The following is a 26063-nucleotide window of genomic DNA, read 5'->3' as shown; positions in this document are numbered from 1 at the left end:
AAATGTTTAAATTTTCAGGCATAAAAGAAGGCCTGAATAAATGGAGAGACATGTCATTTTCATAGATGAGACTATTTAGTATTGTATAGCTATCAATTCACCCAAACTAATAATATATAAGATTAATATAACTAAAATAAAAATTCTAGCAAAACTTTTGGAAAATTGTGCAATGATTTGATGTTTTTTATGGAATAAAGTCCCATCCTGGTTGAGCACCAACCCTCTGGAAAGTTTGTGAATTGCTGGCAAACTTCTGCAAGATGGCTCGGCAGTGTTTTGTAGTTTTAAGTGCAGAAATCTTGCACTTCTTGTATTAAATTGACTCCAAGGCATAATCTCTTTTGTTATTATGAATGTATATAAATGTTTTTTTAATTTCATTTTTCAATGTATATAGATATAAATTTTATTTTTGTATATTGATGTGACCTTTCTATTTTATGACCTTTTCTTAATTCATATATTAGTTCAGTAAAACTTTTTGCGGATTCCTTAGGATTTCCCACATACAAGATATGTCATTTGAAAATAAATACTTTTGGCCCTGGCCGGTTGGCTCAGTGGTAGAGCGTCGGCCTGGCGTGCAGAAGTCCCGGGTTCAATTCCCGGCCAGGGCACACAGGAGAAGCGCCCATCTGCTTCTCCACCCCTCCCCCTCTCCTTCCTCTCTGTCTCTCTCTTCCCCTCCCGCAGCGAGGCTCCATTGGAGCAAAGATGGCCCGGGTGCTGGGGATGGCTCCTTGGCCTCTGCCCCAGGCGCTGGAGTGGCTCTGGTCGCAACAGAGCGACGCTTCGGAGGGGCAGAGCATCGCCCCCTGGTGGGCAGAGCGTCGCCCCCTGGTGGGCGTGCCAGGTGGATCCTGGTCGGGTGCATGCGGGAATCTGTCACTCCCCGTTTCCAACTTCAGAAAAATACAAAAAAAAAAAAAAAAAGAAAGAAAGAAAGAAAGAAAATAAATACTTTTAAAAAAAAACTTTCTTTTCAATCTAGGTGATTTCATTTAATTTTTTGAACCTATTGCATGGGCTAGAACCAGCACAATGTTGAATAGCAGTATTAAAAACTAATATATGTACATTCTTGCCTTGTTCCCAATTTTAGGGGTAAGCATTCATGCTTATTTATTTATTTATTATAATTAATTATAAGGTTAGCCATAGGTTTTTCCATACATAAAGAAGTTCCTCCTATTCCTAGTTTGTTATTATGAAGAGTTTTTGTTTGTTTTTCCCAATCTTGAATGGGATTAATATATCTTTTCTTTTTTCTCTACCTATACACGTTTTTGTGTGTGTGTGACAAAGAGAGAGAGAGGGACAGACAGGAAGGAGAGAGATGAGAAGCATCAATTTTTCATTGCAGCTTCTTAGTTGTTCATTGGTTGCTTTCTCATATGTGCCTTGACCAGGGGCTACAGCAGAACGAGTGACACCTTGCTCAAGTCAGCAACCTTGGGGTCATGTCTACAATCCAACACTCGAGCCAGCAACTCTGGGGTCATGTCTACAATCCAACACTCGAGCCAGCAACTCTGTGCTCAAGCTGGTGAGCCCGCGCTCAAACCAAGACCTTGGGGTTTCGAACCTGGGTCTACTGCATCCCAGTCTGATGCTCTATCCACTGCACCACCACCAGCTCAGGCCCTATATATGTTTTTGAATTTGTAGATAGTACATAGTGGGGTATTGTGGGGCAGCTGTGTTGCGCTTGCTCACTGGTGTACCAGCTGCAAGCACTTTGCTTGATTAGTGCATAAACACCTGGCAGAGGCATGTGTGCATAGCCTATATAAGGCCATGAGTGCTTGCACTCGAGGGGGAGTATGGATGTGTGAATTGTCTGCCTGCCACTGTGAGGGGCCATTATGCTGTTTGTGTGCCTGAGAGGTGGTTACACCTGCCTGTGTGCTCGTCTGCTGTTGTGAGACTTTATTAAATGGCATGGCCCAATGCTTTTCAGCTCAACAGTTTCTTTACTATCTGCCTGAATCTAATGTGGACCTGCCTGGCCTCGGCCACCAGCATTACAGGTATGGTTTTGTTATTTTTTTTAATACAGTTTGACAATCTCTGCTTCTGGTGGAAGTCTTTAATCCATCTACATTTAATATAACATTAAATGATATAGTCGAATTTATGTCATCTTGTTTTCTATATGGCTCATGTCTTTTTGGTTCTTCTTTCGCCTTTACTGATGTTTTTTTTTTTGTTTGTTTTTAATGGACCATTTTAATTCTCAACTTAAAAACAAAATACTATTTCTTGGCCATGGCCTGTTGGCTCAGTGATAGAACATTGGCCCTGCATGCAGACATCCTGGGTTTGATCCCCGGTCAGGGCACACATGAGAAGCAACCATCTCCTTCTCTTTCCCTCCCTCTCCCCCTTCTCTCTCTTTTCCCCTGTCATAGCCAGAGACTCCATTGGTTCAAGTGCTGGCTGTGTGCTGAGGACAGCTCCATTGCTTTGAGCATCTCATGGCCCCAGACTGGGGCTGCCAGGTGGATCCTGGTTGGGGCACATGCAGGAGTCTGTCTCTCTATTTCTCCTCCTCTCACTTAAAAAACCAACCAACCAAAAAACACAACTGTATTTCTTGAGTTAATTCCTTAGTGGTTCCTTTAAAGATCACAGATATTTTAGTTTAATACTGTATTACTTTCCTAGAGCTGTTGTAACAAAGTACCACAAACTAGGTGGCTTAAACCAACAGAAATGTATTCTCTCACAGTTCTAAAACCACTACTCTTACTGCTCAGTTTGGGGTTTGACTGCACTCCACTTCAATCAAGTGAGCCCTCCAAAGGCAAAGCTGCTAGTTTTCACAGCTCACCCAATTCAGGCAGAACCACCATGGTATCTGAACTGAGGGTGGGGAGGGTGGGGAGGGTGATGGGGGAAGCCCCAGGCAGTAATGTCAGACTCCCATTGTTCTGACTCAGAGTTCAGTGGTTTTTTGTGGATAACCACCACTAATTTGTTGTTTGCTGTTGGTCATTTTATAAAGCCCTAAAACTGTTGTTTTTGATACTTTTGTCCGGTGTTGTGCTTGCTTTTTTGAGGAGAATTTGAGCTCCTTCCTGTCTGCCATACCAGATATCAAAAATCTACTTTAAAAAAATTGCAATAGAATTCTTACGCCATACACTACACCCATTTAAAGTACACAACTCCGTGGTTTTTAATATATTCACAGATGTTAAACTATCACCACGATTTTAAAACCTTGTCATCATCTCAAAAAGAAACTCTCATGCTCGGTAGTTATCATTCCCTATCCCCTCATTACTGTCTAAACCTAAGTGGGAGGTAAGCAACCACTTATCTACTATATGTCATTCTCTTTCTTCCTTAATTAGGCTGGCTAGAGGCTTGTCAATTTTTTATTGATATTTGCAAAGAACCAGCTCTTGGTTTCACTAATTTTCTCTATTTGATTACCTGTCTTCAATTTCATTGATTTCTGCTCTATTTTCTCTTTCTTTTCTCCTGCTTGCTTTACATTTAATTCTCTTTCTCTTCAGTTTCCTAAAGTAGAAAGAGTATTGATTTTAGGGCTTTCTTTTTGCCTAATACATGCATTCAATGCTATCAATTTCCCTCCAAGTACTGCTTTTACTGCATCCCACACATTTTGATAAGTTGTATTTTCATTTTCACATAGTTAAAAATATTTTTAAATTTCTCTTGAAATTTCTTCTTTGACCCATGCATTACTTAGAAGTGTGTTGTTTAATCTCCAAATATTTGAAGATTTTTCAGCTATTTTTCTGTCAAGGATTTCTAGTTTAATGTGGTCTATGTTGGTGTATTTTCTATGTTCCATGTACTGTGTGTTTATGTATAAGACACCAACAACGATCTTTTATATCCATATCTTTATTTGAACAATTTTCTATAATAGCTAGGAGAATACAGCATTACTGATGTACATTTACTAAGACATGAGACAACTACAAATTTAGAGCTTAAATGTCAATCTGATATTGTTTTGGTTTTCATCTTAGCACTAGGTGACATCTAGTTAAAACCCATGTTTCAAAGGCTTTTGTTGATATGAGGTGAATTATTAACTTATTTTTAAAAACTCCATGTAAGATACACTGTAATAGTTTCCATTTAAAACTAGAGTGGGTTGGTAATGCCTCTCATTTCTCAGTACTTCTGCTTCCTTTTTAATGGATGAATCCTGTACCTAACAACTTTTCAAGGATTATTTATATCATGTTTTTCTATGTAGATCAAAATGGAATTCCTTTCCCAGGTCCAACAAGAAAAACTATTTGGAAAATTGCAATGTTCAATTTCATTTTAGTTCAAAATTGCAATGTTTAACTTCATTTTAGTTTAAAGGCATATCCATTTCACAGTAAATTAACAATTAAAGTTAATAATTAAAATACAATATGTTAAATCTCATGAATTCATTTCTGTGCAACACTGTTAGAGCAATTTACATTTTCCAACACATAAAAAAGCTAACATTACTCCAGGATTCCACAAAAATACATAACTAGTAATCATAAATTACAACATACATCCACATTTAAAGGAAAAAACATCACCATTTTCTGGAAAATAAAAATGGCTCAAATGATTTAGAGAGCCTGAAATGTAGACTAATATTTTAAAACATATGGTAAAAATATTTGAAACTACTTAATCTGAAAAATGCATGAAAAATGTACCAGCCTACCAAGCATTGAATTATACATTCCAGTTTCAATTCAAAAAACATTTTTCTTTCAAATATTTCAGGCAATATTACAGTACTAAAAAAAGTCAGTTATTTTCAGATATTTATGAATCTGATAATACACATTAAGTTAAGCTAAAGAACATTTAAGCTATACCAAATTATAAAATTAAAAATATGTATAAAATGCATGTTGGGCAGATATGTTACATAGTATTTTCAGTTCCTGATTTACTGAAAATCCACTAACTCCAGATTGATTTAATTTAGAGTAATACAATGGATTAGAATTTATAGCACTTTCTTGATTTTAGTCTTCTAGTACCGGGCTAAAAATTATTTTTAAAGAATGTCCATGAAAAGTTTTACAGTTGTACTCTTGACCTTTATTAGGAAGAGGTCAGTGTAAAACAAGCTATTTAATTATTACCAAACTCTATCTTATCTCTGTATTTCTTCCATATGTTCATTTGCTTACTATGACCCAGAGCCCCCCAAAACTCAGAAACACTTTCTCAGCCTACATTTCATTGGCTCTGAGATTGTTGTTGCCTCAGAGTTCTAACACCTGTTTGGGAATAACAAAAGAGAAGGGAAGAAGTAACAGGTGGGGGAGGATCATGCAGACAGGGTAGAAAGGAATAGTGGCTGGAGGCCACACACAACCAAAACCCTCACAAAACCTTGAGAAACAGGGCCTGATATTCTCTCCAGGCAAGATATCCCCTTACAGAGGAAAAGTTTCAGAGAACTTAAGGCAGCTCCAGGAGGGAAGGGAGCAGGGGTTAAGGCGGCTCTCACAGCACAGCCTGAGGAGAAATTACAATGCACTTATCCATGAACAGAGGCCAGAGCAATACACAGCCTCTCTAACACGCATGCACACAGCACACCTCCTAGCTCCAAAGTAAACACTGGCAGCATGCACACACGGTAATGTCCAAACACACCCTGACTTGAGGATGGCCTGGCTGGGGACAGCCCTCAGTAGGCACCCCCGGGCTGGGCCTGCAGCTGCGGGCCCTGCAGGCTGCACTGCTCACCTGGAGGGTGTGTTGAGTGACCTTCCTCTGCACTTTTGGGAGGTGTTCAATGCGTTCGGTCAGGTTGTGACAGCCTGCTACTAATTAATGACCTAAACTGAGTAGCGCACCCTCCAAGGGGGCACTGATTCGTTACAAAAGTCAAACTTAGGTATAGCAGGTAACTAGGACAACAAGAAAACTACTGGGCTCTAGGTATTGCTCATTGCTCAGTTCCCATATGCCAGGTGCCAACTCTGATAAGGAGAGAGAGCACCTCCGCTGACCCAGCGCACCCCACAGGGACCATGAAGAACAGAAAGCAACCGAAGGACTGGTTCAAGTTGCATGGCCCACACTGCCAAGGCTGCATGTGGGAAAGCGGCTTGGCTGGAGGGCTGTGGACCTCAGGCAAGTCTCTGACCTTACCTCTCTCTCAAATTATCAGCAATGATTCTAGCTACATTGTCTACGTTCCAGTGCTGCTGTGAGGATAAGTGAGGTAACACAGAGAAAGCACGCTGGAATAAAGCATAGCCAGACGCAAGGTACAGTTCTGTACGACTTTCAACAGCAGAGTTTAATAGTCAAACACTAATTTTTGCTTTCTGTTTTATCCTAAATAGTTGAAGTTACTCAGAGGATACTCAAGTATGCCTCCTGGGAAACTATGAATTGAAGACTTGTGTGTGGGTTTATGAGAGGGAGGGAGGGAGGGAGGGAGGGAGGGAGGGAGGGAGAGAGAGAGAGAGAGAGAGAGAGAGAGAGAGAGAGAGAAGGGAACAGAGAGAAACACTGTGTGAGAACTTCTCAGGATAGTGGCAGGTGCCCCTCTACCGAGGGTTACCAGGAAACTAATTTCTCACAACAATCACCGTACTGAAATCCTAATAAAAGGAAGAATTTTCATAGCCTCTTCCACTGTTATTAAGAGATTTGATCTATAAACATAATTATCCAGAAAGAGCCAACTCTCAATTATCCATTGAAATAAAGCAAATCATACTAACTGGTCTAAACCCCAAATTTCCTTTCAGTTGGTGTTGGAATATATACATTTGTACTTTTGCTCCTGACAAAAGAAGTCTCAGGTACATGGGGATTTCTCAAAACTTCCAAAGGGCTCATGAAGCCACAGCTGTGGATCTCATGCCATATTCATCTTCCTCCATCTTTACAGTTACTCTCAGTAGATCAAAGTCTTAACCTAAGGAAAGCTACAAGAAGGGAAACTGCTTCGAATTTTTCAACTTTGCATTACAAGGTGTGAGCTGAATCTGTCGGTGGCGAGGAGAGTGTTGAGAAGGTGCCATTAAGACAGTGAACTGCTGTTCTTTCCAGATCTTTCTTTGAGTTCCTATGGTGTGCCATGGAGGAATTATGAAAAAGTAAATTAGCGATAATGTTAAAGAATCTGTTTCAGTACAGAGAAGTGAGAACAAGAAGTGTGAAGACTGGCCTGACAGAGAGGCACCTGCAGGCCAGGAGCAGCTGAGGACTGGTTGCAACCACGGCCTTCAGTGCACCAGAGCAAGTGGGTAGGCAGGCCATGGGATACATAGTGTGCTTGAGGGAAGGGCAAGAGCGAACAGATAAATGGGCGGGTGGAGGGCTCCAGGTGTGTTTGACACTGCATGAGAAAGTCTGGTGGACAGAAGGAAGGGTGAGCAGTCCTCAAAGTGGCCAAAGGATACCCCCAGTCAGCAGAATACTGTTGCATCCTCAAGTAGTACACAGAGTCCTTACCAGGCTTTGGGGTTCCCCAGCTGTAAGGTACTCTTCTTATGAGTCAAGACCTTTAGGCTGCTAATAGTAGTTAATTCAGATCCCATCTGGGGTTCTGGGCAGGTCCTGGAGGAAGTGGGAGCCCTTGAGTAGCAGACTCTTTGTGTGGGCATCCCTGAACAGGAGAGACTTGGCCCAGGAGCGGGACCGGCTTTCCAGCAAAAAGACAGCAGTCAGGAGAGAGACAAAGGCCGGAGGAGAGAAACTCCATAATAAGAACTGTCTGGGGGCGAGAAAAGGGCTGCCACAGCAGTGGGAGCTACAGCGTGATCTCGAAGACCTGACCAGACTGAGAGTGTGCAGGGGATGTGCTGCACGGGACTAAGCTGGTGAGGACCGGGGCAGGGAGCTTTCTGGCTCTGAGGTGGGCTGCCTACGCATGGTGGCATTTTTTTAAAGCATATCCCCATCCAAGTCCCATCTGTGCTCTTAAGATTATGACACATTCAGTATTAACCTAATGGTTAAGAGTTCATTGTTCACTGAAAACCACATTGACAACTCAGGCAAAACTGAGAGAATGTGATGGAATTAGTAGTGCTTTAGGTTGGTTCTGCAAATAAAGAAATGTACCCAAACTGAATACAGCAATATGTGACCCAATAAAAATTACCTAATTAACTTTCTGTGAGCATGGATGTAAATCATGTACACTGAGGAAAGGTTACAGCTACATGGACTTGTGATATTAATTTTATTAGGCCCACAGACTTAACAGGCCCCAAACACTGGCCTTTGGATCACAGAATAAACTTATTGAGCAACTGCAGCTTACTCGTCCAGGATCCAACCACCGAAAGGAGAGCATGTGAGACAAGGACCATAACAATCAGTTGTCCAACCCTCTTATTGTATAAAAGAGGAGTTTGGGGCCCAAATAAGTTAACAGACAGTATTTATCTTTTAATAACAATCTTTATCATTGATTTGAAACTGTTTGGCTTCCATTAATAATATTGCACATATTTTAATAAGATGTCATTTTTTATAAACCATCTAGAAGTTAAATTATATAAATCTATGATTGTAATACAGAACCAGTTTCTAATGAAAGCTAAGAAGTTGCTTTTGCATAACCTGAAAGATTGTAGAAGATTTCTAAGAAAAAAATGCAGAATATGTTTAATTAGAATTTCAGAATGAAATGTAGAATCTAGGTCTTATTGAGCCAAATCCTCTAAAATTCAGCAATCTTTTTCTATTATATGTCAAAGTATTTCTAACATGATCTTTAATGTACCTAGTGGTACTGAGAACATTTATATAAGTTGCAAAGCCTTAAACTATGGAATCATAATTAAGTATTTATTATACAGCTTCTTTTGCATAATTCATAGGATAATCAAGGTTTCAAGAGCTGAATCATGAATATTCTGACAATGCTCTCTAGATAGTGATAGAGATTAATTCTTAAAAAATTAAGAAGAGGAAAGAAAACCTGTCAAGACTGAATATATGCACTGCAGAAATGAGATCTGGGAACTAAAAATAAGTCACTCACAAAACACTGGACCCTGTTGTGATATCCACTCAGGGAAAAACAATGAGTACATCAATATAATATGTCCTGAATAAATAGTGACATCAACAATTGCCATTCTGTCTAATCCTATCTAAATGTCCAACATTTTGTGATATTACTACATGATTTCCCAGTGTCTGTTATTTGTGCAGGTGAATCTGTAGATATTTGAACATAATCCAGTTAAAAACTGTGATCTGACTGAATTGTAAACAGAGTTGATAAAAAGAGAAGCTTATTCTTGTAATGCCTAGTAATAATATCGCTTACATTTTAAAGAACACAGTATAGAGAAGCAATTTAAAATGCTCAGGAAACTACAGCACAAATGGATTCTATGCTATAGAGCAAACCAGCATTCTCTTCATATCTCTACATCATAACGACACATATAAGGAAGGTATTTGACCCACTACTATACACACTGCCAGTTTGTGTCTGTGATCCAGTTTAACAACATCAACATTGATTCCTAAACGGATATGATTTGTACTGAACAGTGATTTTTTCTTCTGGTTAGCACAGAGGAGGTTCACTGTTGGTACCTCCCTAACAGCTCATGTCTGGAATTTATGTTTTATTATACATTTAGATGCAGTACTAAGGATTTAAAATAAATGCTAGCAGCTGAAGACACATTTTCCCCCTCCTCCCATCACCCACTTGCATAGAAACGGGGGATACCTAACTGACGAAAGGTGAATGTTGTTGTAAAGGTAACACAGGGCGAAGAAGTGCAACTTTCTTTCCAAGGTGATGGAAGTTTCTAGGAAGATTTCCAGTTAATACCTCTTATTGGCAAGATAATTACTACATTTTCATTAAAAATGTGTTTTCAGCAGCTCACTGAAAATAATGTGTTCTTATTTCAGGCAAGAAATGTATTGTCATTGTTTGCCTTGACATCACTTTCAGACCCGGGCTATGAAGCCCAGGCCCAGGCTGGCTGGAATCTGGATGGTTTCCAGGGCGAGGGAGGACGGGTTAAACGGGAAGGTGACAGGAAAGATGTGTTTAGCATCCATGAGCAGCTGAGGAGAGTCTTTCCTGTCGCGTAAACGCAGCTGAGAAGATAAAAAAAACAACTCATAAAAATAGAGCATCAACTCTTTGAATCTATGAAGAAATTTTTCTCCTGCCAAAAATTCCCCAATTGATGACAAATGTTAACATTTGCTTTAAAATCACTTCATTTTCCCAATAAGCTGTTATAAAAAACAAACACCTTAATGCACTTTAAAAATAAGATAAAATAATAGATTAATAAAAAACATATCCTTCAACAAATTGTGAAATTTCCACTCAAAATACTGTGTTGGTGATTCAAAGAGAAAGAGCCTGTGAGCTCTTACCTGTATGGTACGAATAAATGCCACAGAAACTCTTTCTTCAAACTCATTAACTGGGGTATACAGATTCAACACTTTGACAATCTGCGAGAAATAAAATAATGAGAGTTCTCAGCATATTATCAAATACACACTGGGTGCTTGTCATCTGCCCACTAAAAGAATCCGTGCATACAGTTTCCAGCTTTACCCAGAGCTGGGTTGGGACAAGAGGGGAGATGGGAGATGGTCTGAAGGCACATGTACCTTTATTACTTGAAATTTTATAATAAAAATGTATTACGCTTAGTACATTTTAAGAAGCACTGTAAATCTGGAAAAACACTCAAACAGTACAAAAGAACACAACATGAAAAACTCAAGTGCCCCCACTCCCATCCTCCCAGTCTTCCATAGTGGCAATTTTTGACAGTGTCCCTCTTATCCATCTGGTTACTTTCTATACATACTCTATGGAAGATCTCTATGCTATGAGATATATGATGAACATTCAACAAGTCTAAGAGTAAGCACAGAAACAACTGGGCAAATGAAAAATGGGCCTCTTGATGCCTACGTTGTCCCTCATGCTGTTGCCATTGTCCTCAATGTCTGTCCTCCTCTTCCCACCCCTTAAATTCAATGCCCTGCTTCTCTGAACACAGTTATCGCCCCTCAGCACTTCCTTTAGACATCTTACCACTGAACTTGCTAGAATCTCTTATAGTAGAATCAGCTGGGTACATCTGTCTTCCCTACTAAACTTGATGTTCCTTTTAAGCAGGGATTGTTCCTTATTTATTGAAGTGTCTCCCCCAGCAATAAGCATGGTGGTGCCTTGAGACAGAAAATCAATTCTCATTTATTGAGTTGAAATAAGAATTATCTGTCTTAAATAGAAAAGTAAAGTCATTCAACCATAAAGTATTATGGAAAATTATTTTTGGAATACAAGCTCCATAGAAGGCATAGAATGTATATCCCATTAGAGCAGGGACTTCGTTTTGTTCATGGTTGTGTTTCAGCACCTGAAACATGCAGAATGCTGTAGACACTCTGAACATTTACTGAATGTTGAATGTAGATGACTAGTGCTGTGTTACTTTCTGGTAAAATCTTTCTTCAAGATCTGTATAGATAATCTGTATCTTCTCTGATGCTGATGAAGTCAGCTCAGAGCTTCAGAGGCAAGAGCAATAGAAGACTTTTTCTTTTCCCCAGTGAGAGAGATGAGAATCATCAACTTGTAGTTGTGGCGCCTTAGTTGTTCATTGAGTGCTTCTCATATGTGCCTTGAGTGGGGAGGGGAGACTTCAAGCCAGTGACCTTGGGCTCAAGCCAACGACCTTGGGTTTCAAGCCAGCAACTTTGGGCTTAAGCTGGCGACCTCAGGAATTCGAACCTGGGACTTCAGTGTCCCAGGTTAGTGTTCTATCCACTGTGCCACCACCGGGTAGCTAAACGACTTCTTTATTTGCCTAAATATACTTTAATCTTGATAAAGTTGAATTAGGGGAAGCTGCTTTACCTGGGCAGTAGTTAAAGCATTGCACATGGAACAAATGGCTTCTGCATCATCATCTGTTTTCTTTTTCACTTGCAACAGCTGAGCAGCCTGAATGAGAGGTTCTAGGGTTTCTTTAGCCCCACTGTTCATCAGATTCTTGTCACGCAGCCATTCTTCCAGTTGACTGACATTGTACCTATGCCGGGGGCGGGGAGAATGCACATTTACTGAATGTTGTCATAAATGTCAGGAATTTCAGGTAAAATGACAGGCAGTATTCTTGTTCACTTTTCTTATATCTTATTAGCTGTACTTAAAAATTATCATTAGAAAAAGTCATGAGGTTTATAATTATAATTATGTAGAATAAAACACTAGAGAATATAATTATCTTTAATGCAAGATAGAAAAGTAGCCATAATAACAAAAGTTATGAAATAAGACCTGCTAAAAGATAAAATAGAACACATATGGCTGTGTTCCTATTAAACAGCTGACCAGAAAACACTCTGTAGCTTCTCTTACAACTTCAGAGGGGAGAAATGCTAATCCTTTCAGTCTTCACTCTTAAGTCAAAACAGCAAAACACAATCCCCTCAGGCAGACTGCCCCAGCCCTGGTGACGGAAGAGCCTGGTGATGGAGACAGCAACCTGAGGAGACTCAGGTGGAGGAGACAAAGGTAAATAAATGGGGGCCACTGGAAAAGACAAAGACCCCAAGAAACTATGCAGATGCCGGGGTATCAAGAGGTGGCCAACCAAGTAACAATGGTTCTCAAACTAAAATGAGGTAAATGGACACACAATCAGAAGGTAAGCATCAGGCAAACAGGAGGAATTATAACATGTGCTTCAAATGTATAAACAAAGCTTATGGAGAAGGTCTACTACCTGGGTGCAAGGCACTATCTTAACACAGTTTAACTACAACAGATATGGGTCAGAAAAGACTGCCAAGGTTTCCTGAGATTTTTGCCCTCCCACTTGGTGAATATTCCAGCTGTTTTAAAATAATTTTCAAGGTAAATCAATTCTATTATGATAATGAGGTTATGCTGAGGAGTAGCTGGGCATGAAACTGCGTGCAGCTCTTCCTAAAACAGGCATATTTCAAGTGTTAGTGAGAGATCTATATTAATGTTCTTGTTCCCATGGCTACAAAGATAATTTGTTAAAATAAATTTCTAAAAGCAATCAAACATTATAAACCATTATCATTTGATATGTTGTTATTGTACAATTAAAACACACATAAAAGAAAAGAAAGCAGCTATCTCATCTGTATATATTTTTTATCATCTCCAATCCCGCAAACGAGTTAGTTTCACCGCGGAGCAGGTAGAACAAGCAGAGTAGAACCCGTGGAAGGCACAGCCAGGGGCAATAATGACTGAGTGGAGAGGTCCCGCAGGGCGGGAGGACGCGGCTCCATGACCACTCTTCCCCTGCTTGTCTAGGCAGCGGACACCAGATGCACTGAGCTCAAACAAGCCGTCAGCTCTCTGCACACCAGCAGGCAGCTCGGCAGTGAGAAGAGTCCATCACAGGGCTTGGCGTCAGCTCACCTGATCTGCATGCCTTTACTCCAGGAGCACATGTCTTTCCGCAGAAGGAGGTTGTTCAGTGTGACAGCCCCCACGATGTAGAACATCTGTTTGACCACCTGCTTGATCAGCTCGGGGTCCATGCCGTGCTGACACATGACCGAGTGGAAGGAGTTGAGCTGCCGAAGGATGGAGTCCAGTGTGTAGGTGCCCTCGTCGGCGATGCTGGAGGTCCGCTTCCTTAGCCCTGTGGGCTTCACCCCGGACACGCCCTGAATAGTCTCATGCTCCAGCATGCCTGAGACTGCAGGAGTAGTTCAGGTTAAAACAGAAGTTTTTAATAGAGAAGATCTAGAAGGAAACAGTTTCATGTGCATACACATACCAACATACATACGTTCACATTCACACAATCAATTTAGAGAAACGATCTGGACATCAAAACGGAAATAATTCTTAAATGCAAAAATTTACCATGGAGTTACATCTCTTTTTTTTTTGGAGTTACATCTTAATGATGTATTTTCTAACATATGAAGCAGCAGCCTTGTAACAGCACCAATGTGTAGTACCTTGGGCGAGTTTCTGCTAGAGAGCAGCAGCTAGGGAGAGGTAAGTGTTCTCCAGTGCTATGTAAGCCCCAGAGGCAAACAAATCCAGTAGCAAAAAAGGCAGGAACCTGGGAAGAAGTCTTGGAGAAGATTTGGAGTGGAGGGGTGTGTGCAGGGCTGGAGAGCTAAGCCCTCCCTTGCTAGGAGCTTCCCACAAGGGTAGGGAGACCTGGGATTAGACTCTGCCTCCCGGGGTTCAGTCTTCCCATCTGGAGTGCTACTGCTCCCCCTCTCTTGTGCTCTTGTAGCGTGTGACTGAAGTGTCTTCTAAGGATGGTTTGAGATGCCCACTCCTGGACTGGGCGCCCCTGGAGCGCAAGGGCCAAGCCTGATTCACTGTTCTTTCTCCTAGTGCTAAACCAAACACAGCTTCTACAGAACCTCAGAGTGAACATGCTTGTTGTTCCATCACTGAGTGATGAGGTGGTAGGTTACAGTGGGACATCCTAGAAATAAATGGCTTGTTTAGCCAATAAAAACAGGCAAAAATAGAAAAAAGGTTGGCTGAAGCTGATCTTCCCCCCGCCCCCGCCCCTGAAGTGAGAAGGGGGGGCAGACAGACTCCCGCATGCGCCCGACCTGGAGCCACCTGGCATGCCCACCAGGGGGCGATGCTCCGCTGCAACCGGAGCCATTTTAGTGCCTGAGGCGGAGGCCATGGAGCCATCCTGGGCGCCTGGGCCAACTTTTTGCTCCAATGGAGCCTTGGTTGCAAGAGAGGAAGAAAGAGATAGAAAAGAGGAGGGAGGGGGTGGAGAAGCAGATGGGTGCTTCTCCTGTGTGCCCTAAGAATCAAACCCAGGACTTCCACATGCCGGGCTGACGCTCTACCACTGAGCCAACCAGCCAGGGTGAAGCTGATCTTTTTTTTAAGTGCAAGTTAGGGAGACAGTGAGACAGACTCCCACATGTGCCCCTACTAGGATCCACCCAGCACACCCTATCTGGGGCCAATGCTCAAATCCACTGAGCTATCCTCCAGTTCGGCCACAGGCTGTGAGAACCAAAGAGAGAGAGAAGGGAAAGAGGGAGGGGAAGTGAAGCAGATGGTCACTTCTCATGTGTGCCCTGCCTGGGAATCAAACCGGGATGTCTGCATGCTGGGCCATGCTCTATACACTGAGCCAACCAACCAGGGCCTGACTTTCTTTTCATCTGTCATCTCTCGCATTTCAGTTGACCTAGGTTGCTTTAAATTCATGACCTTTCATGGGACAACTGAAGAGGTCACTGCTGACTCACATTGTTTCCTTCAGCCTTTTGTGTTTCAAGTTGATTGATTATGGGATTATGATAGAAAATGGAATACTATGAGCCCACAGAAGGGAAACAGAGACGTTGTGGAAAAGGAAAACACATGAATGGGGCAAGAATGGGCAGCTGGGAGTCATCTTCAGAGGCTGCTGATCATTTGCCTGAGGATAAGAGTTTGGTAAGTTAAAAATAGGTTTTCTTTAATTCAATGCATTCAAAATTAGCAGCCTGCAATTTGTATATGCCTCCTAACTCTTACTTCAAACATGCTATACATTCCGAAGTGGAGCACAATACATAAATAAACACCCAGATGGAGTACACACATATAAAAGGTACATAGGACCACACATACCACACATATAGCTGAATATAGAAACACACACACACACGCACACACACACACTGCCTCATCGATTTAGAAACTGCAGCATTAAACTAAATTGCCTTTAACAATTCCAGAGGGGCCCTGAGATGTACAGCTTAGCATGAGGTGTCTGAGACAGTTCTGCTGGCATGGTACCCTCCCAACTCTTTTACTATCACCTATTAATTAGGTAGCACAAACCCTCCCCAGCCTCCTTAATTTTAGATGGAGTAGTGTAGTAGTTTCCTAGGCCAAAATTTAAAGTACTTTTGAAAACCAGACAAAGGGATGAGGTCTACTGCTGGGTATAAAGCACGACCCAATCTTGATAGACAAGTACTGCACACTGGGGGAGAAACTAGCTACTGCTGTTTTGATCACGTGGGAGCAGTGATTCTGATGAGTCCTGGTTAGTCATGGCTAACATCCCATGTCTTGGGACTCCTCAGCTAATTTTTTTTTTTTACAAGGACAGAGAGAGAGTCAGATAGAGGGACAGATAGGGACAGACAGATAGGAACACAGAGAGATGAGAAGCATCAATCATCAGTTTTTCGTTGCGATGCCTTAGTTGTTCATTGATTGCTTTCTCATATATGCCATAACCGCGGGCCTTTAGCAGACTGAGTAACCTCTTGCTTGAGCCAGCGACCTTGGGTCCAAGCTGGTGAGCTTTTTGCTCAAACCAGATGAGCCTGCGCTCAAGCTGGCGACCTCGGGGTCTCGAACCTGTGTCCTTCCGCATCCTAGTCTGATGCTCCATCCACTGCGCCACTGCCTGGTCAGGCTCCTCAGCTAATTTTAGGACTCAGTCTTCCTACTTTATGTTCTCCATTTGAATACATGCCCTGAAATATGAGCCACTGGTAGTCAACTGCTGGTGGGCACGTGAGGTAGACGAACCATGATGCCCTGGCCTTACCGATCATGGGCTGAAGGATGTTCTCTAACACCCGCACGAGCTGCTGGTAGATCTGAATGGCCAGGTCACTTAGTACCTGCCGGTACTCAGCCAGGTCGAAATTGGTGAGGCAGTGTTCATTCTGGCGAGCTGTGTTGTGTTTCATAAAGCCCTGGAGCCACAATGCAGAGTTAGTGACACCCATGAAGTAAGCTGTCTCTTCTGTCTGTTTAACTCATTTGATCAGCATCTTCCTGCTCTTTTTGTCTCTTCAAAGAGTTTCCATCCGTCCCACTCATACATGTCTGGATAATCATTTTCAGTGCTGTGTGTATTTGTTTCCATCTTAAAAATTCTACTTCTTACTAGCTTTTGAATAAGATAGTAACTTGGCTAACTAGCATTTAAGCCTTTCCAATAGCAATGTCAGTGAAATAAGACAAGAGAACTTAATTAAAAAAAAATTACTTTTCACTTATGAAAGAGGAGTTTTACTGCCAAACACTAAATTATCTAAAATACTAACTTCTGAAACTTCAGTTCATTAAATATAGTCTTACTGATAAACACTGTACCCAGAAGGCATACATATCTTTAAAAAAATTTTTTATTTATTGATTTTTAGCAAAAAAGAAAGGGAGAGAAAGGGAGGGAGGAAGAGGGGAAGGGAGGGGGAGGGAGGAAGGAGGGAGGGAAGGAGAGACAGGTACACTGATCTGTTCCTGTATGTGTTTTGACCAGGGATCGAACCAACAACCTCTGCGTTTCAGCACAATGCTCTAACCAACCAAGCTATTCAGCCAGGGCTACATAATCTTAAAACAGACCAATTTCTACAGAGACTGGTGGATAAATTAAACATTACCCTTTCATGGTATCTGTACATAATTTTCATCTTCTGGTGGTGTTTCTTAAAATGGAAAGCCAACTGTACAAGAAGGTGCTTTTGTCAGAAATCACCTGAGAAAGGCAACAGGCTACTTGATGGATTCTGCCCACAGCCAAGCACCTGCCTCCCTATGACCTACTTAACAACAAGGTCTGGCAGTGGGAGTGACAGGACAGTTAATGGCCCCTCTGGGCTGTCAGTCCCATCTTCTTAGGGATCATATCTTGCTCAGATTTGTACTTCCCATCATTTGCCAGGACAGTTCTCTGCCCCAGCCTCCGTCTGGGTGCTCAGAAAGTGCTGCTACTAGCTTCCGTCTACACTCCTGGCAAAGGATGGGGAAACACAGAGGGTAGTGGTCAGGGGCACAGGCTCTCAGAGGCAGACAGACCCAGAATCCCAGCTGTGACCCAATGGCTGAGAGGACTTGGGCAAACTGATGAACTTCAGTTTCCTCATCTGTAAAACTGCTTTACAACCTCTACTTTACAGAAATGTTGTAAGAATTAAATAACATAGTATATAGTAAGTGCTGCCAGATACATACTAAGCAGTCCTTAATAAATAGTAATTATTGTGTTACAGTTTTGAAAATAAAAACAAAGTTTGTCAAACAACTGATGAACACATCACTACAAACAAAAGCAAAACAGATTTTTGGACAAATTTAGACTATTTTTTTAAAGGCAAAAACGTAAACACAGTCCCCCACTAACACAAATTATGCAGGTGGTTTCCCACATTTGGGGAAATCTCAGGGGCCAGCACATTTGAGGTACAATGGATAAGCACTGCTCTGAGAAAACCACCTTTGTAATTACGGTATCTCCCCTGCCAGATAAATATAAAAGAGACATGTCTTCAATAATCAGCTTTAATGCATTATACTAACCTGAAATTGATTAATTTAAAAAGTAGTCCTTGAATAGTCTACTTCCAAATATTGACAAGTTTCATTGTTGCAACTACTCATTTACCAATGCTTATTTTTATTTCTAGTGTGTTCTCTCATAATACAAACTCTCAGGGGAGTAAACTATTGTATTTCCCCATGTATAAGACACAACCTTTTTTGAAAATGTTGGGGTCTAAAACCTGGGTGCGTCTTATACAGTGGTTGTGGCATTTCAATGCCATATGGAACTGAGGACGAGGCAGTATATGAAGACAGTGATTTGATGACACAGATGAGGAGTTGTATGAATTTTAGGATGACTAAAACTTGAGTTCAATAACTTTATGTAATACATTTTTTTTTCAAATTTCAGGCCCCAAAATTAAGATGCGTCTTATACATGGGGAAATACAGTATGTTATTTCCCATAGTCACTATCCTGAAAATAATAAACATCAAACAAAGCTATGGATTTTCAAGCCACCTCTGAATTGAGGTTTCTAAATTAATAAATGCTTAAACATTTTCCTTAAAAAGATCAGAGAAAATATAGCATGCTGGTTTTGTAATCAGGGTTTTCTCACCTCTTCTCCACTGTACTGCTTCAAACAGTGCAAAAATCGGCAAGTGTTAGAGAGCCAGAAGGAAACAGTTTCAAAATCATCACCTCTTTTCTGAAAGAGAGAATGAGCATACATTTGCTTTTTCCTTAGAGAAATAACAACCTGAAAATAGGTGAACAGGTACCAGAAGGCCCATTTCTTTCAGTTACCATTATAAACAATTATAAAAATAACTCACATTGTAGTTGTCAAGTCTTACATCATTTAAAAAATATTTTATTAAAATTTTAACTTGATTGTGTTACCATGGATTCAAGTGTCCCACTCAATATAACCTCTCACCCTCCAACAACGTGCCCCCTATTAGACCCCTTTTGCCCCTCCCTCCCTCCCTCCTTCCCTCTGGGATTTGCTGTCTTGTTATCTGTATCATCTTATGTTATGCTGTCCCATCTTCTTAGGGATATCTTGCTCAGATTTGTATTTCCCAGTATGTGTTATGTATATATAATTTCACTAATCCCTATATCTTCTCTGATCCCATCCCCTTATACCCCCTCCCTCTGACAGCTGTCCCTCTGCTCCCTGTGACCCGGCTTCTGCTTCTGTTCCGTTCCTCAGTTCACTCTGTTCATTAGATTCCACGTATAAGTGAGGTCATATGATATTTTGTCTTTCTCTGCCTGGTTTATTTCACTCAGCATAATCTCCAGGTCCATCTATGCCATCATAAAAGGGAAGATTTCCTTCTTTTTCATGGCTGCATGGTATTCCATTCTGTATATGCCTTTAAAAATGTTTTAAATTAATTTCAATTTATTGGGTTAACATGGATTCAAGTGTCACACTCAATATAACTCCCTTACCCCTTTGTCCCCCATTACCCCCTCCCCTATGTACCACAGCTTTTTTTTTTTTTGTATTTTTCTGAAGTTAGAAACAGGGAGGCAGTCAGACAGACTCCCACATGCACCCAACCAGGATCCACCCGGCACGCCCACCAGGGGGCGATGCTCTGCCCATCTGGGGCGTCGCTCTGTTGCAACCAGAGCCATTCTAGAGCCTGAGGCAGAGGCCATGAAGCCATCCTCGGCGCCCAGGCCAACTTTGCTCCAATGGAGCCTTGGCTGCAGGAAGGGAAGAGACAGAGAGGAAGGAGAGGGGGAGGGGTGGAGAAGCAGATGGGCGCTTCTCCTGTGTGCCCTGGCCGGAAATCGAACCCAGGACTCCTGCATACCAGCCGACGCTCTACCACTGAGCCAATTGGCCAGGACCAGGAGCACAGCTTTTTAATCCACTCATCCACTGACGGACACTTGGGCTGTTTCCAGATCTTGGCTATTGTGAACAATGCTGTAATAAATATGGGAGTGCATATCTTCTTTTGAATCAGTGATTTTGGGATTCTTAGGGTATATTCCTAAAAGTGGGATAGCTGGGTCAAAAGGCAGTTCCATTTTTAATATTTTGAGAAAATGCAACGCTGTTCTCCACAGTGGCTGCACAAGTCTGCATTCCCACCAGCAGTGTAGGAAAAGGTTTCCTTTTCTCCAAACCCTCGCAAGCACTCTTGTGTGTTGATTTGTTAATGAAAGCCATTCTGACAGGTGTGAGGTGGTATCTCATTGTGATTTTAATTTGCATTTCTCTGATGATTAGTCATTTGAACATTTTTTCATATGCCCATTGGCCATCTGTATGTCCTCTTTGGATAAGTGTCTATTCAGATCCTTTGCCCATTTTTTAATTGGATTGTTTACCTTTTTGGTATTGAATTTAGAAGTTATTTATATATAAATTTTGGTTATTAATCCCTTATCAGACGTTATCGGCGAACATGTTCTCCCATTGTGTGGGTTGTCTTTTTATTTTGTTCATGGTGTCTTTAGCTGTGCAAAAGCTTTTTAGTTTCATATAGTCCCGTTTGTTCATCCTGTCCTTTATTTCACTTGCACGTGGAGATCCGTATATCAGCAAAAATACTGCTATGAGAGATATCAGAGAGTTTAATGCTTATATTTTCTTACAAGATTTTTATGGTTTTGAGAATTACAACCATTTTGAGTTTATTTTTGTGAATGGTGTTAGTCGGTGGTCTAGTTTCATTTTTTTGCATGAACCAATCCAATTTTCCCAATAGCATTTATTAAAGAAACTGTGTTCACTCCATTGTATACTCATGCCTCCTTTATCAAATTTCAATTGACCATAAAGGTGTGGGTTTATTTCTGGGTTTTCTGTTCTGTTCCACTGATCTGTATGCCTGTTCTTTTTTTGTTTTCCTGACAGAGACAGAGAAAGAGAGGGATAGAAAGGAACAGACAGGAAGGGAGAGAGATGAGAAGCATCAGTTCTTCACTGCAACTCCTTGTTCATTGATTGCTTTCTCATATGTGCCTTGACAGGGTGGGGGGCTACAACAAAGTGAATGACCCTTGCTTAAGCAACCTTGGGCTGGGCTTCAAGCCAGTGACCTTTGAGCCCAAACCAGCGACCATGGGGTCATGTCTATAATCCCATGCTCAAACCAGAGACCTTGCACTCAAGCTGGTGAGCCCACACTCAAGCCAGTGACCTCAGGGTTTTGAAAATGAGTCCTCTGCGTCCCAGTCTGATGCTCCATCCACTGCACCACTGCCTGGTCAGGCTACATGTCTGTTCTTATGCCAATACCAAGCTGGGATTTTTTTTTTTTTACATGGACAGAGAGAGAGTCAGAGAAGGGGGACAGATAGAGACAGACATGAGAAGCATCAATCATCAGTTTTTCTTTGGGACACCTTAGTTGTTCATTGATTGCTTTCTCATCCTTGCGCAGGGGCCATGCTAATCTTCTCTGTATCGTTCCAATTTTAGTATATGTGCTGTCGAAGCGAGCACTCATTGATTGCTTTCTCATATGTGCTCAAACCAGTGACCTTGGGTCCAAGCTGGTGAGCTTTTTTTTGCTCAAACCAGATGAGGCCACACTCAAACTGGTGACCTTGGGGTCTCGAACCTGGGTCCTTCCACGTCTCAGTCCGACGCTCTATCTACTGCACCACCACCTGGTCAGGCCCAAGCTGCTTTGATTATAATGGCCTTGTAGTATAACTTGATATCAGAAAGTGTGATACCTCCCACTTTGTTCTTCATTTTCAAGATTGCTGAGGTTATTTGGATTATTTTTTGGTTCCATATAAATTTTTGGAATATTTGTTTTACATGTGGGAAGTATGCCATTGGTATTTTAACAGGAATTGCATTGAATCGATAAATTGCTTTGGGTTGTTTAGACATTTTAATGACATTTATTTTTCCTATCCATAAACACGGCATATTCTTCCACTTGTTTGTATCTTCCTTGATTTCTTTTTTCAATGTCTTACAATTTTCTAAGTACAAGTCTTTGACCTCCTTGGTTAAACTTATTCCTAGGTACTTTATTTTTTGGTTGTAATAGTGAAGGGGATTATTTCTTTAATTTCTTTTTCTGCCAGTTTATTGTTGGTGTATAAAAATGCCACTGAGCCTGACCAGGTGGTGGCGCAGTGGATAGAGCGTCAAACTAGGATGCGGAGGACCCAGGTTCGAGACCCCGAGGTCGCCAGCTTGAGTGTGGGCTCATCTGGTTTAAGCAAAGCTCACCAGCTTGGACCCAAGGTCGCTGGCTCGAGCAAGGGGTTAGTTGGTCTGCTGTAGCCCCACGGTCAAGGCACATATGAGAAAGCAATCAATGAACAACTAAGGTGTCACAACAAAAAACTGATGATTGATGCTTCTCATCTCTCTCCGTTCCTGTCTGTCTGTCCCTATCTGTCCCTCTCTCTGACTCGCACACTGTCTCTGTTAAAAAAAAATGCCACTGACTTCTGAATACTAATTTTATATCCTGCCACTGTGTCAAATTCATTTATCAGGAGACTTTAGGGTTTTTTATGTACAGTATCATGTCATCAGCAAATAATGACTGTTTTGCTTCTTCTTTTCCAATTTGGATGCCTTTTAAAACTATTTATTTATTCATTCATTTTTAGAGAGGGGAGAGAGAGAGAGAGACAGAGAGAGAAGGGAGTGAGGAGCAGGAAGCATCAACTCCCATATGTGCCCTGACTGGGCAAGCCCAGGGTTTTGAACCAGCAACCTCAGTGTTCCAGGTTGAGGCTTTATCCACTGCGCCACCACAGGTCAGGCCAATTTGCATGCCTTTTATTTCTTCTTCCTATCTGCTTGCTTGGTAAAGACTTTCAGAACTATGTTGAATAAGAGTGGTGAAAGGTGATACACCTGTCTTGTTCCTGATTTTCAGGGGATTGCTTTTAATTTTTGCCCATTGAGTATGATGTCGGCTGTCAGTCTGTCATAGATGGCCTTTATTATATTAAGGTATGTTCCCTCTATTCCCACTTTGTTCAGAGTTTTGATCATAAATGGGTGCTGGATTTTATCAAATGCTTTTTCTGCATCTATTGATATAATCATGTGATTTTTATCCTTCATTTTGTATATATGATAAATCACATTTATTGATTTGCAACTATTTAAAATCTTACATCACTGATAGAAAATTTCAACCACTGGGTTCATTGGTTGTTTGTTACTTTGCTTGGTATCCATTCTTTTCCATTAGAAAATGATTCTCAGTTACTCAGTTGATATTAGCTTAGTAGGAGTCTCTTTAAATAGGAAAAATATTCACTAAGCCACAGCTTATTCAAATTTACCTGCCCTGGGCTTACCTGAAGGGAATCAAGGGACAAAAAGCAAAAAAGAGCCTGACCTGTGGTGGCGCAGTGGATAAAGCGTCGACCTGGAATGCTGAGGTCGCCGGTTCAAAACCTTGGGATTACCTGGTCAAGGCACATATGGGAGTTGGTGCTTCCTGCTCCTCCCCTCTTCTCTCTCTCTCTCTCCCTCTCTCTCTCTCTCTCTCCTCCTTCCCTCCTCTCTAAAATGAATAAAAGTCTTAAAATAAATAAATAAAAATATTTTTTTTAAAAAAAGCAAAAAAGAGAATCACAAAGCTTATGAAGCACTGATATTCAGATTAGTTAAAAATCTTGTCACGAGCAGGAATCAGAAAGGGGCTGAAGGAAGTCCTGTGCAGAGCAGCAGACAGGGGAAGCTGCTTGGCTCTCCATCAGGACTGGGCACATGTCAAAAAACAAACAAAAAAACCCCCCAGAAACCATTGCTAAATCAAAACAGGAACATAAGACAAATATATTCAATTCAAATAAGGAATGTGAGACAAATGTACATCAATTTTAAATATCAAAAGGGTGTTTGTTATGTTTTAGTACCTCTTCTTTTTAATCTTGAAACAATTTGGTACTGTAATTAGTCAAGTAGATATATGCCTTCTTGTAATTAAGATGAGAGGGAGAAAATCTTATGATTTGATTTTATTATCTTTGTAAAAGTTGACTTAAAAAATAGTAAAACTTATCATTTAAGCACTATATGGCATCAAAACACCAAAGATTAAATAAATTATATTCAGAAGATATTCATCAATTTTTTAATGTTAAATCTTCAGAAACTCCATGCTTTAGTAATCACTGTAGAATGTAATTACATAAAATATCTTAGCATTAAGGATTGAGAACTAGCATTTGTCAAAAGTTCATGACCAGCCTGACCAGGCAGTGGCGCAGTGGATAGAGTGTCGAAATGGGACGCGGAGGACCCACGTTCAAAACCCCAAGGTCGCCGACTTGAGTGCAGGCTCACTGGCTTAAGCGCAGGATCATAGACATGACCCCATGGTTGCTGGCTTGAACCCAAAGTGGCTGGCTTAAGCCTAAGGTCGCCGGCTTGAGCAAGGAGAGTCACTCGCTCTGCTGCAGCCCTCTTGGTCAAGGCACATATGAGAAAGCAATCAATGAACAACTAAGGAGACTAAGGAGCCGCAACGAAGAATTGATGCTCCTAATCTCTCTCGTTCCTGTCTGTCTGTCCTTATCTGTCCCTCTCTCTGTCTCTGTCACACACACAAAAAAGTTCACGATCAGGCTCTTCGGGAGGGTGTGTTTCCTGGGTGCAGAGTTTTAGATGGGAAGGTGGAAAGGTTCTGGAGATGATGGTGGTGATGGGTGCACAACTGTGTGAATGCCTTTAATGCCACTGAATTGTATACTTAAAAATGGTTAAGTGGTCTAATTTTTGGTTAGGTATATTTTACCACAACAAAAAAATATTTCATAAAAGACATCTTAGAGGAGTCATTCTGTAAAAAAAAAAAAAAAAAAGACATCTTAGATATGAGAGCCCACTGGGCATGTTAACTATCCACTTATCTCCATCCTGAAAGGTCTCCTTAGGTCAGATAACAGAAGGCAGAGTAGTTGGAGCACATTCTCCTAGCTCCTCATAGAAACACTGGAGTTAAAAGTAAGAATATATTCATTGTTTTTCTAGAGTCAGGAGGATTATGCACATTGGATTCAGTGATTCCTGAGTTATTATGTAGGACTTTCTGCTCTATTACATAATTTGCTGCCTTTTCGAAGTCTTTCCTTTCTGACTAGTATCTGTGTATTGCTTCTCAAATGGAATTGGGCATTTCAGGTTACAAGGAAAATTATGAGTGACTTGGAGAAAAACAGGAAGAAAAGTTGGAAGAAAAATTTTAATATTTTATCAAATATCTTTTTATATGAATGAGCCATATATTACTTATTTAATATGTAGTTTAATTACAGCATCATATTCCCTATATATAATGGACTCCACTAAGTATTTTAAATTTACTTCTAGGTAAGACCTTCATAGACTTACTTCTGTCTAAGAAGAAATAATTTACAACTCAATGCAATCTAATAAGATTAATTTGGTTACTATTCAATCTAAGCCCTGCTTTGAGAGAAGGTATATACAAAATTTGTAAGAAAGAATGCTCCTTCAGTGGAAGACGGCAGTTGAGACTGGAGAGTGTCTGTAACTGGCTCCTCAGCCCACAGCTGCGGAAGGAAAAGCACCCTGTGCGGATTCCGCCGTTAATATTCATTATGAGAATTTTGTTGAACGTGAACTGACCTTTAGTACTTTTTTGATGCTGTTAATTGTAGATGTTAGCAATGACCTGACTTTCTGATCATCATTCAGGTAGTCAGCATGTCGAACACACATGAACAGGATATACGCTGGCAACCCTGGAATCAAATTGACTGCTACACCACGTGGTTTCAGTTCTG

General features: G+C 41.1%; 1 protein-coding gene and 2 non-coding genes across 6 annotated transcripts in view; all 3 read right to left on the bottom strand.

Moving 5' to 3' along the window:
* Window positions 1-3863: 3863 nt before the first annotated feature.
* The window catches only part of MYO5A (myosin VA), a 251227-nt gene continuing 229027 nt past the window's right edge, over window positions 3864-26063 (bottom strand). For all 4 annotated transcript variants that reach the window (XM_066276320.1, XM_066276321.1, XM_066276322.1 and 1 more), the window contains 7 exons: window positions 25906-26060; window positions 18910-18999; window positions 16563-16713; window positions 13430-13712; window positions 11885-12059; window positions 10381-10461; window positions 3864-10092 (listed from right to left, as the gene is read on the bottom strand). In XM_066276320.1, the coding sequence (XP_066132417.1) occupies window positions 9940-10092; window positions 10381-10461; window positions 11885-12059; window positions 13430-13712; window positions 16563-16713; window positions 18910-18999; window positions 25906-26060 (1088 nt within the window). In that variant the 3' untranslated portion in view covers window positions 3864-9939. The remainder of the gene's footprint in view (window positions 10093-10380; window positions 10462-11884; window positions 12060-13429; window positions 13713-16562; window positions 16714-18909; window positions 19000-25905; window positions 26061-26063) is intronic.
* LOC136336776 (U1 spliceosomal RNA) lies at window positions 18114-18276 on the bottom strand. Its single transcript, XR_010731596.1, has one exon. It is a non-coding gene; the product is annotated as a U1 spliceosomal RNA (small nuclear RNA).
* On the bottom strand, window positions 21662-21768 carry LOC136336962 (U6 spliceosomal RNA). The gene has a single exon (XR_010731695.1). It is a non-coding gene; the product is annotated as a U6 spliceosomal RNA (small nuclear RNA).

Source organism: Saccopteryx bilineata, chromosome 4, assembly GCF_036850765.1.
Source record: "Saccopteryx bilineata isolate mSacBil1 chromosome 4, mSacBil1_pri_phased_curated, whole genome shotgun sequence".
Classification (NCBI taxonomy): domain Eukaryota; kingdom Metazoa; phylum Chordata; class Mammalia; order Chiroptera; family Emballonuridae; genus Saccopteryx; species Saccopteryx bilineata.
Note: the sequence above shows the minus strand (reverse complement) of the source record. Positions and strands in the feature narration are given on the sequence as shown.